Source organism: Oncorhynchus tshawytscha, linkage group LG08, assembly GCF_018296145.1.
Source record: "Oncorhynchus tshawytscha isolate Ot180627B linkage group LG08, Otsh_v2.0, whole genome shotgun sequence".
Lineage (NCBI taxonomy): Eukaryota > Metazoa > Chordata > Actinopteri > Salmoniformes > Salmonidae > Oncorhynchus > Oncorhynchus tshawytscha.
In genome coordinates this window covers 65014319-65028770 of record NC_056436.1, presented here as the reverse complement: position 1 = coordinate 65028770, position 14452 = coordinate 65014319, and the positions used below count along the sequence as shown (strand labels likewise).

The 14452-nt window shown below is 41.6% G+C and overlaps 1 protein-coding gene across 3 annotated transcripts in view; it reads right to left on the bottom strand.

The window, feature by feature from the left end:
* The window catches only part of LOC121846923, a 24160-nt gene extending 22128 nt beyond the window's left edge, over positions 1-2032 (bottom strand). For 2 of the 3 annotated variants that reach the window (XM_042325831.1, XM_042325832.1), the window contains exons 1-3: positions 1764-2030; positions 1118-1450; positions 149-403 (exon numbers count right to left, since the gene is read on the bottom strand). In XM_042325831.1, the coding sequence (XP_042181765.1) occupies positions 149-403; positions 1118-1450; positions 1764-1812 (637 nt within the window). In that variant the 5' untranslated portion in view covers positions 1813-2030. Of the gene's footprint in view, positions 1-148; positions 404-1117; positions 1451-1763 lie in introns of all 3 variants that reach the window. The other variant, XM_042325830.1, reaches the window with a different exon arrangement.
* Between the last annotated feature and the right edge of the window lie 12420 nt (positions 2033-14452).

The following is a 14452-nucleotide window of genomic DNA, read 5'->3' as shown; positions in this document are numbered from 1 at the left end:
GTAATCACATTCGTATCTGGATTACATGTAAATACTGGCAAATGGATACTGCTGTTTCTAAACAGGTAAATTCTTATTGATATTATTTCTCATTGATCATTAATCATTGATACATTTTTTTAACAAAGTAAATTAAACAGTAGATTACCTGGACAGTGTGAGATTCTCCTGCTGACAGTATTACGGTTGATGTTGTTTCTGACGGTACAGGTGAGATCTCCTGACAGGCCTTTCTTCAGAGTGATGGTGTTTGTCTTATTATCAGGAGGGGCATCAGTGTCGTTCAGCGTCTGTCCATCCAGAGTCCAGCTGTACTGGGGACCATCCCCCTCAGAGGAGCAGGACACCTTCATCTCTCCATGAGACAGACACTCAGAGGACAGCTGAGGACTGGACACTGGAGCTGTGGGGGAAGAAGGATATGTAACTGTAGTAAGAGGGAAAAACACATTACAACACAACACCAGCCATTCTTCTTTAAAGCCACAGAAACTACTGTAGTCAACAGGAGCAGCAGATTCATGACACACAATGACTGTATTTCAAATAAACAACAGATGATTTAATGTTGATGGATGTGGTTATGACTATGTATTTTCAGTAGACTTTGATGTCAGTGGTGTATAGGTGAGGAAGGAGTCAAGCGCAGGAAACATAACTGAGTAAAAATAATGTACTTTAAAAAATAACAGTACAATAAATCCATGCACGAGTAACAAATCCTAACACGCAACAATAACACATAACAGGAACAATCACGCACAATACATAATGGGAACCAGAGGGAGAAATCGGGAACTAATAATATCTTAATGGGAACCAGGTGTGTACACTCAAGACATAACAAATGGAAAACAGAAACATGGATCGGTGGCAGCTAGAAAGCCGATGACAACGAGCGCCGAACACCGCCCGAACAAGGAGAGGCACCAACTTCGGCGGAGGTCGTGACATATGAAAATAAAAATGACTCCATGGTTACACATAAAATGAATTTCTCATTATTTGTATTATTAGGTAGTCACATATTTGTAGTTTAGCCAGAGAAATAGCTTGTCAAAGTTATCATATGTAATAATTATTTTGCAAGTTATTATCTGGCAAGTTAGTTATTTACCTTCGATGAACAGTTGTAGTCCTATGGTCCCTGTTGTTTCCCCTTCTGAATCATATTTTGTGAGCAGGTATTCACCAGAATCATTCCTTTGTGTGTTATTTAACCTAAATGTCCCATTGTTTATAAAGAAGTGTACTCGGTCTTTAATGGGGGTGTCTCTTATTACCAGTGTGACCTTTGTTTTCAGTATCTCTGTTTTAGCACCAGTTGAGCCTTTATAAAATGAGTAGTGACTATATGCCATGGTATCAGTCAGCTGGAGATAGACAGTTCCTCCCAGAGCTCCATAACACTGAGATCCATCTTCTCTAGCATCACAGGAAGTTTCCGAGCCTGAAGATCAAGAAGAAAAATAGACACTGTAGTGACTATCACTGTTCTAACCCATGTCAAGTCATGTATCATTTTACAGATGAGGGTACAAGCGGCTAACAGTATAACCAAACCAACAGCATCAACGTGATAGGGATCATTAAGTCAGTGATCATTATCATGGGACAATGAGTAAAGAGACAACTGTCTTCTACCTTGATCTGAATATTGTCTATCACCATCCGTCATTGCTGCTACATGTATAGAAGACTACTGATATTATATTCTGCATAAAAGAAGAGGGAAACCAACACATATAAAAGATGTTTCTTACCATGAGACACTCCTGCTGTGATCACCAACAGTCCTAAAACAGCCTCCATGTCTCTTTACAATGCAGGGTCTCAGTTTATCAAATTAACTTTGGTACTTCAACAAAGTCCTCTATTTTCTATTCAGAGCTGCATTTCCATAATCTGGCAATGTTTTACGGCATAAACAAAAACCAATGCAAGGATAGTATGAGAGATAGCTGTTCCTGCCGCTCAGAAGAATTCACCCAGTTTGTGAAGAGTAACAGAAGAAGCATAATTTTGACCCTAATCATAGGTTCTGACTCAGAGGAAAGAGGAAGGGTGACGTCATCAAAGTCTCACTTCTTCATTATAGAAATAGCCAGGCTGGCTACATGTCTCCTGTGTGATGGATTTAGACAGGATGTCAAATAGAGTATGTGATAAGTGACGCTACTTTTGAGTGTGAAGAGATGTTGGAGCCTGAGAATATAACACCTCGTCCGTTGTGTCAGGGCAGTGGTCAGCTCTCACACACTGCTGTCCAACACTGACATGAATACACTACCTTCTTCTTCACAATTAGTAGGCTCTTTCACTCCATTTTAGGTTGTGATAATTTAAAAAAACAAATGAAGAAGTGAGAGAGAGGTAGAAAAACAGGTATTTGAGAGGAGGAGAGGTGAGAGAAATAAGAAGTGAAACAGAGAGGACCAGCAGATCAAAGTTCAATGTTTCCCTAATAGTGGTTTGTGACTCTGGTGTCTTCGACTGGCTGCATCTGATTCCTTTTGGGTTCCAGCTGTTGGCTCGACACAATACCATGTTGTAGATGGAAACTGTTAGTATGGCTGTATATTGAGACTGTAAATGGTAAAAAAACATGTTAAATCTTTAAATGAAGGACTCACTACGGCAAGTGTATAGAATTTAGATGTTGTGTTGTTCATATACTTCACCGTAGGGATGGTATTGGCCAGGTGATGAGCGGTGCCTGGTTTCCTCCAGACGTGGCAGGCAGGCTCGAGGTCAGGGCTGACTGAATGGTCAGGCAGACGGGCTCAGTGTCAAGGCAGGCAGAAAATGTCTGAACCGGGAATGCTAGAAAACAGAGACTAGGAAAAACAGTAGCATGAAAAACACGCTGGTAGGCTTGACAAGACAAGACGAACTGGCAACAGATAAACAGAGGTATAAATGCACTGGGGATAATGGTGAAGATGGTCTACTCCTGGAGGTGGTGGAGACAAACAAAGACAAGTGAAACAGATCAAGGTGTGACACAGACAAACATATATGTTTCACAGAATGGAAAAAACTGTAGCCTCTTACTCAGGGCCGCTAGGGCCGTTATTGGTGGGCCTTAGGGGGCCGGGCCCTGACTACGGTATCTCCTTGCCTGTCCAAATAAGGTATTTTTTATATTTATTGACTGAGACGGCCGCAGACAGAAAGATAGTAGTTAGCGATAGCGATAGTAGTTTCAGCCACTTGCGAATTGAAGGAAAGTTGGTGGTTGCACAGTACACTGTTCAGATGCTGGAAATATTTTGGACGAACATGCAAAGGTAACCTACTTTTTGAAGTGATTTATTTGGCAATCAGATGAATACATCAAGACTGGTTGTGTTCATGCCACATCAAAAGGAAATACATTTTTACAGTATTCAGATCCCTTGACTTTTTCCACATTTTGTTATGTTACAGCCTTAATCTAAAAAATATTTACACACAATATTCCATAATTCCATATTCCATAAAGCAAAAACAGTTTTTTAATTTTAGCAAATTATTTAAAATAAGAAACTGAAATATCACATTTACATAGGCACTATTCAGACCCTTTACTCAGTATTTTGTTGAAGCACCTTTGGCAGTGATTACAGCCTCGAGTCTTCTTGGGTATGATGCTACAAGCTTTGCACACCTGTATTTGGGTAGTTTCTCCCATTCTTCTCTGCAGATCCTCTCAAGCTATGTCAGGTTGGATGTGGAGCGTTGCTGCACAGCTATTTTCAGGTCTCTCCAGAGATGTTCGATAGGGTTGAAGTCCGGGCTCTGGCTGGGCCACTCAAAGACATTCTGAGACTTTGCTCCATTCATCTTTCCCTCGATCCTGACTAGTCTCCCAGTCCATGTTGCTGAAAAACATCCCCACAGCGTGATGCTGCCACCACCATGCTTCACCGTAAGGATGGTGCCAGGTTTCCTCCAGACTTGTCAAAGAGTTCAATCTTGTTTCTCATGGCCCGAGAGTCCTTTAGGAGTCCTTTAGGTGAGAGTCCTTTAGGTGAGAGTCCTTTAGGTGAGAGTCCTTTAGGTGAGAGTCCTTTAGGTGCCTTTTGGCAACTCCAAGCTGTCTATCATGTGCCTTTTTCTGAGGAGTGACTTCCTTCTGGCCACTCTACCATAAAGGCCCGATTGGTGGAGTGCTGCAGAGATGTTTGTCCTTCTGGAAGGTTCTCCCATCTCCGCAGAGGAACTCTGGAGCTCTGTCAGAGTGATCATTGGGTTCTTGGTCACCTCCTTGACCAAGGACCTTCTCCCCCAATTGCTCAGTTTGGCCGGGCAGCCAGCTCTAGGAAGAGTCTTGGTGTTTCCAAACTTCTTCTATTTAAGAATGATGGAGGACACTGTGTTCTTGGGGACCTTCAATGCTGCAGATATTTTTTAGTACCCTTCCCGAGATCTGTGCCTTGACACAATCCTTTGTAAGAGCTCTACAGACAATTATTTTGACCTCATGGCTTGTTTTTTTCTCTGGCATGCACTGTCAACTGTGGGACCTTATATAGACAGGTGTGTGCCTTTCCAAATCATGTCCAATCAAATGAATTTACCACAGGTGGACTACAATAAAGTTGTAGAAAGCTGATGTGGCAGGTTGATTTAGTTTGTAATCCGAGTTCCAAACTCGGATTACAAACTAAATCAACCTGCCACATCATGTGACTAGAATGTTTGACCAAAACACGCAATATATTGTGTCATTTCAGGGAGGGGAAAGGAAGTGTTTGAATAACCTCTTGATCTCACTTCTTCATTTCACAGACCAATACATGAAAAGGTTGTAATGTATACGATAAAGCATTAAATAAGATACAACATAGGAGTAAGATACACCACACACACAAGTGAACAAGAGATCTGGAGAATAGATTTGCATGAGGACTGTAAGATCAAATGTGATACAGAAGAAAGTCACACTAAATTTAGTCTGCGAGAACTTGATGCCTAAAAATGAGAGAGACCGAAAGAGAGAAAGAGAGATGCTAAGTTCCCCAAAAGCTACTGCAATGTTCTCATTACATGGTTTGAAAAAAAATTCTGCTTAGTAAGAGCAGGAAGTTCCAAATCACCCCCACTAAAATATTACATCTACACTACATGATTAAAAGTATGTGGACACCTGCACGTCCAACATCTCATTCAAAAATCATGGGCATTATAATGGAGTTGTTCCCCCCTTTGGTGCTATAACAGCCTCCACTCTTCTAGGAAGGCTTTCCACTAGATGTTGGAACATTGCTGCGGGGACTTGCTTCTCTTCAGCCACAAGACCATTAGTGAGGTTGGGCACTGGTGTTCAGTGATTAGACCTGACTCGCAGTCAGCGTTCCAATTCATTCCAAAGGTGTTCGATGGAGTTAATGTCAGGGCTCCGTGCAGGCCAGTCAAGTTCTTACTGATTGGGGCCTCTGTCAAAGTCGTGGGGACCACTGTACAGTCGTGGCCAAAAGAATGACACAAATATTACACAAATATTAATTTCCACAAAGTTTGCTGCTTCAGTGTCTTTAGATATTTTTGTCAGATGTTACCATGGAATACTGAAGTATAATTACAAGCATTTCATAAGTGTCAAAGGCTTTTATTGATATAAAAAATATTAAAATATAATATATAAAATATTAATATATATATATAAAATATATAAAATATAAAATATTTGCAGTGTTGACCCTTCTTTTTCAAGACCTCTGCAATCCGCCCTGGAATGCTGTCAATTAACGTCTGGGCCACATCCTGACTGATGGCAGCCTATTCTTGCATAATCAATGCTTGGAGTTTTTCAGAATTTGTGGGGTTTTGTTTGTCCACCCGCTTCTTGAGGATTGACCACAAGTTCTCAATGGGATTAAGGTCTGGGGAGAGTCCTCTTTTTGAAGCTTCCAGTCTGTTATTCGAACTCAATCAGCATGACAGAGTGATCTCCAGCCTTGTCCTTGACAACACTCACACCTGTGTTAATGAGAGAATCACTGACATGATGTCAGTTGGTCCTTTTGTGGCAGGGATGAAATGCAGTGGAAATGTTTCGGGGGGATTCTGTTCATTTGCATGGCAAAGAGGAACTTTGGAATTCATTGCAATTCATCTGATCACTCTTCATAACATTCTGGAGTATATGCAAATTGCCATCATACAAACTGAGACAGCAGACTTTGTGAAAACTAATATTTGTGTCATTCTCAAAACTTTTGGCCATGACTGTAGTAGACGCCACATACACAGTGCGAGCGAGGGAAATAGCACCCCTCTGTCTCCGTATGTCTAGTCCATGTACCTGATGCTGTCTGGAACAAAAGGTTATGAAATTTTGCCAATGTAGCATTTGATAGATTGATGCCAGCAAGCATTTGGCCTCCCTTGATAAAAACAATTATAAAATAATTAGCCAATCAGCATTGAGCTGAGCTGAGCTGTGGGTTGTCCAACTGCAGCAAAACGTCCCCCAAGGGAGGCCAGTTTGGATTTGGCTTCAGACCAATCAAATCTCTTTCTATACAAAACATAATTTTCATAAAAATGTGTCTGTTTCAGCCCTTTCCTAAGACTTGGACGGAGAGGGGGATTTGGACTTGTGGTTTGGACTTAATTCTCTGTACAGACCAATGATTTTGACAGCGGTTCTGATCTAACCATGAATTAATATGTTATGCCACTGGCCTGAGATGATTGAATTTTAATATGTAGCCTAGATCAAATAAAATCATATCTTATTGGTCACATGCACTTGGTTAGCAGACGTTACTGCGAGTGTAGCGAAATGCTTGAGCTTCTAGTTCCAACCGTGCAGTAATATCTAACATGTAATCTAACAATTTCAAAACAACTACCTCATACACACAAGTGTAAAGGAATGAACAAGAATATGTACGATCGATGATCGATGGATGGATGGATGATCGATTGCCGAACGGCATAGTCAAGATGCAGTAGATGGTATAGAGTACAGTATATACTGGACATATGAGATGAGTAATGTAGGGTATGTAAACATTATATAAAGTGGCATTGTTTAAAGTGACTAGTGATACATTTATTACATCCATTTTTTTATTATTAAAGTGGCTAGAGATTTGAGTCAGTATAATGGCAGTCTGATGGCCTTGAGAAACTGCTTTTCAGTCTCTTGGTCCCAGCTTTGATGCACCTGTACTGACCTCGCTTTCTGGATGATAGCGGGGTGAACAGGCAGTGGCTCGGGTGGTTGTTGTCCTTGATTATATTTTTGGCCTTCCTGTGACATCGGGTGGTGTAGGTATCCTGGAGGGCAGGTAGTTTGCCACCGGGGATGCGTTGTGCAGAACTCACTACCCTCTGGAGAGCCTTACGGTTGTGGGTGTAGCAGTTGCCGTACCAGGGATTGATACAGCCCGACAGGATGCTCTCGATTGTGCATCTGTAAAAGTGTTTTTGGTGACAAGCCAAATTTCTGTTGCGTCTTATTCACCACGCTGTCTGTTGGGTGGACCATTTCAGTTTGTCGTTGATGTGTACGCAGAGGAACGTATAACTTTCCATCTTCTCCACTGCTGTCCCATCGATGTGGATAGGGAAGTGCTCCCTCTTCTGTTTCCTGAAGTCCATGATTATCTCCTTTGTTTTGCTGACGTTGAGTGTGAAGTTATTTTCCTGACACCACACTCCAAGGGTCCTCACCTCCTCCCTGCAGGCCGTCTCGTTGTTGTTGGTAATCAAGCCTACCACTGTAGTGTCGTCTTCAAACTTGATGATTGAGTTGGAGGCGTGCATGGCCACCCAGCCATGGGTGAACAGGGAGTACAGGAGAGGGCTGAGAACACATCCTTGTGGGGCCCCAGTGTTGAGGATCAGCGGGGTGGAGATGTTGTTTCCTACCCTCCCCACCTGGGGGCAGCCCGTCAAAAAGTCCAGTACCCAGTTGCACAGGGCGGGTTCGTGACCCAGGGTCTCGAGCTTAATGACGAGTTTGGAGGGTACTATGGTGTTAAATGCTGAGCTGAAATCTATGAACAGCATTCTTACTTAGGTATTCCTCTTGTCCGGATGGGTTAGGGCAGTTTGCAGTGTGATTGCGATTGCGTTGTCTGTGGACCTATTGGGGCGGTAAGCAAATTGGAGTGGGATCTATGGTGTCAGGTAGGGTGGAGGTGATATGATCCATGACATGAGCACTTCATGATGACTGAAGTGAGTGCTAAGGGACGATAGTCGTTTAGCTCAGTTAACTTAGCGTTCTTGGGAACAGGAACAATGGTGTCCCTCTTGAAGCATGTGGGAACAGCAGACTGGGATAGGGATTGATTGAATATGTCCGTTAACACACCAGCCAGCTGGTCTGCGCATGCTCTGAGGACGCAGCTAGGGATGCCGTCTGGGCCGGCAGCCTTGAGAAGGTTAACACGTTTAAATGTTTTACTCACGTTGGCTGCGGTGATGGAGAGCCCACAGGTTTTGGTAGCGGGCCGTCTCAGTGGCACTGTATAGTCCTCAAAGTGAGCAAAGAAGTTGTTTAGTTTGTCTGGGAGCATGACATGGGAGTCCACGATGGGGCTGGTTTTCTTTTTGAAATCCGTGATTGACTGTAGACACGTCTCGTATCTGAGCCGTTGAATTTCGACTCTACTTTGAGTCTAGTAGGCGCACGTTAACTAGCTAGCTAACTTAGCTGGTTCATTGTTTCCCATGTGAGGAAGTTAGGCTAACAGGCATTTTAGCTAGGTAGCCTATGACGAAAAAAACTAAAGTTGTACTGTATGACAGAGCCATAAACTGTTTTGCCAACATGAAAGAGAGGAGGTTGGCTTTGGCATTCAACTAGTCTACAAGTAGTGAATAAAAAAAAAACGTTTTTACTTGCGCACACACACACACACACACACACACACACACACACACACACACACACACACACACACACACACACACACACACACACACACACACACACACATACACACATACACACACACACACTAAAGTCAGTCCCCATGGACAGCCACCCCCTCCTTTATTCTGTGTTCACTCATGACTCTAACACCATCATTAAGTTTGACAGAACAGTGGGAGGCCTAATCCCCGACAACGACGAGACAACCTATAGGGAGGAAGTCAGAGACCTGGTCGGCTGATGCCAGGACAACAATCTCTCCCTCAACGTGATCAAGACAAAGGAGATGATTGTGGACTACAGGAGAAGGAGGACCGAGCACGCCCCCATCTCATCGACGGGGCTGTAGTGGAACAGGTTGAGAGGTTCAAGTTCCTTGGTGTCCACATCACCAACAAACTATCATGGTCCAAACACACCAAGATAGTCGTGAAGGGGGCACGACAAAACCTATTCCCCCTCAGGAGACTGAAAAAATTTGGCATGGGTCCTCGGATCCTCAAAAGGTTCTACATCTGCGCCATCAAGAGCATCCTGGCAGGTTGCATCACTGCCTGGTATGGTAACTGATCAGCCTCCTACCACAAGGCACTACAGAGGGTAGTACGTAATGTATGGCCCAGTATATCACTGGGGCCAAGCTTCCTGCCCTCCAGGGCCTCTATACCAGGCGGTGTCAGAGGAAGGCCCTAAAAATTGTCAAAGACTCCAGCCACCCTAGTCGTGGACATATCTCTCTGCTACCGCAGGGCAAGAGGCACCGGAGCGCCAAGTTGAGATCCAAAAGGCTTCTTAACAGCTTCTACCCCAAACCATAAGACTCCTGAACATCTAATCAAAAGGCTACCCAGACCCCTCTTTTACATTGCTGCTACTCTCTGTTAATTATCTATGCATTGTCACTTTAACCTTTTGCGTCTAGGGGGCAGTATTTTCATTTTTGGCTAAAAAAACGTACCCATTTGAAACTACCTATTTCTCAGCCCCAGAAACTAGAATATGCATATAATTGTCAGATTAGGATAGAAAACACTCTAAAGTTTCCAAAACTGTAAAAATATTGTCTGTGAGTATAACAGAACTGATATTACAGGCGAAAGCCTGAGGAAAATCCAATCAGGAAGTGCCTCTTACTTTCAAACCTCTCTGTTCCTATGCATGCCTTTCCTCCATTTAAAGGGATATCAACCAGATTCCTTTTTCTATGGCTTCACTAAGGTATCAACAGTCTTTAGACATAGTTTCAGGCTTTTATTTTGAAAAATGAGCGTGAAAGATCACATTGCGTAAGTGGATAGGTGGGGGCTCTCAGAGTGAGTTTTACACTACAAAGTAAAGCGGCCATTGTTCCTCCCGGTCCAATTGAAAAAGCTATTGACCCGGTTGATATATTATCAAATATATATTTTAAAAACAACCTGAGGACTGATTATAAAAAACGTTTGACATGTTTCTGTGGACATTATGGATATTATTTGGAATATACATCTGCGTTGTCATGACCGCTCTTTCCTGTGGACTTCTGAACATAATGCGACAAACAAACTGAGGTATTTTGGATATAAAAATAATCTTTATGGGAAAAAATTGAACATTTGTTGTGTAACTGGGAGTCTCGTGAGTGAAAACATCCGAAGATCATCAAAGGTAAACAATGTTTTTGATTGCTTTGCTGATTTTCCTGACCTAGCTACTTAATGCTTAGTGTACATAATGTTATGTTATGCTATCGATAAACTTACACAAACGCTTGGATTGCTTTCGCTGTAAAACATAATTTCAAAATCTGAGACGACAGGTGGATTAACAAAAGGCTAAACTGTGTTTTGCAATACTGCACTTGTGATTTCATGAATATGAATATTTTTTTGTAATATTATTTGACTGTGGTTCTATGCTATTCAGCGGTTGCTGATGACAATTATCCCGCTACCGTGATAGGTAGCGTCAACCTACTTGTACATATTACCTTAATTACCTCAACAAACCGGTGTCTCCGCACATTGACTCTGTACCGCTACCGCCTGTATATTATTTTACTGTTGCTGTTTAATTATTTGTTACTTTTATTTTCAATTTTTTAATTATTTATTTTTTACTTCACACCTATTTTTTTTCTTAACTTCTTAAAGTATTGTTGGTTAAGGACTTGTAAGTAAGCATTTCACTGTAAGGTCTACACCTGCTGTATTTGGCGCATGTGACAAATACAATTTGATTTGATATTTTGCAACATTGATTTGGCTAAATGGTTTTTGGTAGCTTCAAGTTTGTTTACAGTGTATTACACTAAGCATATATAGCGTTGTTGATTTGATGTAGCATTGACTATCATTAAATGTGAAGACTGTTATATTATCAAATCAATTCTCTATTCGTAATTATTCCTTAGTTGATTCAACTAATCATGTAACTTTAAATAACCAGGAAGTCGGGGCACCACGGGAAAATGTTTATAGAGTCTCTATTTCCCAAATTAACTTTTCAGATATTTTCATAATCTATCGATTACAGTCTTCTATTAATTTATTATTAAATCATCAATCTCAGTCCTGAATGTCGCAAACCCTTGGATATCTGCACGAACCCTAGCATCATAAATCATGAATCAGTCATATACAAATTGTCTTAATTATTTATTTGCTAACTAACTAATCAATCACAGAATTCCATAAACAAACACACAATAGTTTCACATTGGTTACCAACAGGATACACTGAAAAGTCTCTAGTGGGATAAGCCAATATGACGACAAAGGAATAGGGTGGGGCCAGCTCAAGAGCGGAAATCTCAGAGTGAATCGCCGGTACATATACTACACTCATGGAAATGCTTATACTTTGAAAATGAACAACCGCTCATTTACGAGTGTATGCATTTGTTGTCCTTGTCTGTGATCACCGTTCAATCTGTTGGATAGATTGTCGACAGAAAGTCTCTGGTTGCGTCCACCAGAGATCAGGTTGTTATAATGGATACGTCAGAGTACCATTCGGAAATGTTCTTAGATGCGATGCGTTTACTAGACAAAAGTACTTAAACAGCTGCAGCCTGAATAATTGTTCTTTAGTTTGTAGATTTCTTAGCCATTTCAACATGGGAATGATCTCCACATTCTCTGGGCTTGTCCTATGGTAGAGTTGCCAACCATTTCAACATGTAGCGACAGCTTCTACGTTTCCTGGTCTTGTCCTTTGGTAGAGTTGTAGTTTGAACCACTTCACATACCAACATCACCCGGCACGTTTTGGTCTAATGTACATTTTGTCGGAAGTGGGTTTTATACTGAAGTAGAAAAGGGGGCGTTCCATGACGCTGTGTAATTTCTGTGCTCACGGGGGAATAGCCACTGACTTGGTTCAGACTTCATATGAAAACAATTATCTCATTTAGAAGGCTAACATTACATTACATCTTCACACAAATAGTTTCCTATTTAGCCATATATTTTATACAACATTCAGATGCAAACCCCATAATTGAGAAGTTATGCAACCAAAGACACAGTAATGTGTGTTTCCTGTCCTTCATGAGATGACCAAATGAAGCAATCTCGATATGACTGTTCCTTAAGTGTCCATGGACCACTCCAACTGGTTGGAATAGGGAAATATTGCTACATTATTCAACCTTTTGACGTTATAAAGGGATTCTTAACCTTCATTTTGTCAGAGTGGGGTAAAGAGTTTTAGGTATTTATGACCGTCACAAACCTGTGGTGGGAGAGAGAGAGAGAGAGAGGGCTATGATCCTCACCCTAAAACGGCACATAGTGACAATGTTTAAATGTTTAAATTGAAATGGTGCTAGAATAGCGGAGACAGTGCTCCTGTTATCTTTGTGCTGATTTGCGGTAACTCTGTGGTTCTAAATCTGTGGTTGTTTAGTAAACTGTTAAAAAAATGTCCTTGCTAGACCATGTTGCAGGTCATATAACTGTTTGTGAAATGCAATATTTGCTTTGTGGACTTCCCCGGACAGATGTTGCTCTCCGGTTTTGTGATGAAGCAAATGTATGTGTAGTTGAATTTCTGTGGCTGTTGTCTTTTTGTTGTCACTGTAACGATCATCTGTGGTGGAATAAGGTGAGGACCAAAGCGCAGCATGGTAAGTGTTCATATTTTTTATAAAATAACTGAACACTGAACAAAACAACAAACGACAAACGAACAGTCCCGTAAGGTGAAATGAAAAAACACTAAACAGGAAATAATCAACCATGAAACACAGGTGGGAGAAGGCTACCTAAGTATGATTCTTAATCAGAGACAACGAACGACACCTGCCTCTGATTGAGAACCATACCAGGCCAAACACAACATAGAAAAAGGAACATAGACAACTCACGCCCTGACCAAACTAAAACAAAGACATAACAAAGGAACTAAGGTCAGAACGTGACAGTCACAGCCTTTTTATGTATGACAGTGGAGTATGTGCGAATGGGTTATAGAGCAAACAACGCAATTATCACAACATACTGTAGGTTGTAATATGGCTGTTTTACTGGCTTGGCTTCCTCAGTGATTTTACCCATGCACCGCTACTGAACACACAGGGTGTGAATAGCCTCATTCACCCACTCTTATATCTTTGTCCTGTTGGATAAGGTGCAGTTAACATACAGTGCATTCAGAAAGTATTCACACCCCTTGACTTCATCCATTGATCCTGAAAGGTTCATTGCACTCTGGGAGAGGGACACCGTGGAGTTGTCAACCGTGATGGAGAGGTCTTGGAGTGGGAAGAGCAGCTCTGTTTTGACGAGGTTGAGCTTAAGTTGGTGGGCCGACATACAAGCTGAGATGTCTTCCTGGCACGCAGAGATAAGTGTCGCCACCTCGGTGTCAGAAGGGGAGGTGGAGAAGAGTAGTTGAGGGTTATCCGCATAGCAATAATGACAGATCTGAGTGACTTGGTGTATATAGAAAAGAGGAGTGGGCCTAAAACCGAGCCCTGGGGGACACCAGCAGTGAGAGCATGTGGTGCAGACACAGATCCTCTCCACATCACCTGGTAGGAGCAACCTGCCAGGTAGGATGCAATCCAGGAGTGTGCAGAGCCTGAGAAGTGCAACCCTTCATAAAGCATGAACAAAACCTCAAAGGCACTTCAAACCAAATGTTATAGCAACCCAAATACCTTAACAAGTTTCACTCATAGAACACTTCCCATGGTATAATTTCAAAGAATCAGAAAATATACCAACACAGCAATCTGTACAATCAGAGGGTAGCTGGTTTCTGGATTACAGATCTACAAGGTCTTCAAAAAAATTGACAGACTTTTATGAGCTGTTTTGACTGCAACTAACATATACAGTGCCTTCGGAAAGTATTCATAACACTTTACTTCTTCCACATTTTGTTGCAGCCTTATTCTAAAATGGATTAAATAACAAAAACGCCTCACTAATCTGCAAACAATTCCCATAATGAGAAAGCGAAAACAGATTGTTAGAATTGTTTAAAGATTTATTAAACATGAAAAACTGAAATACCTTATTTACATAAGTATTCAGACCCTTTGCTATGAGACTCGAAATTGAGCTCAGGTGCATCCTGTTTCCATTT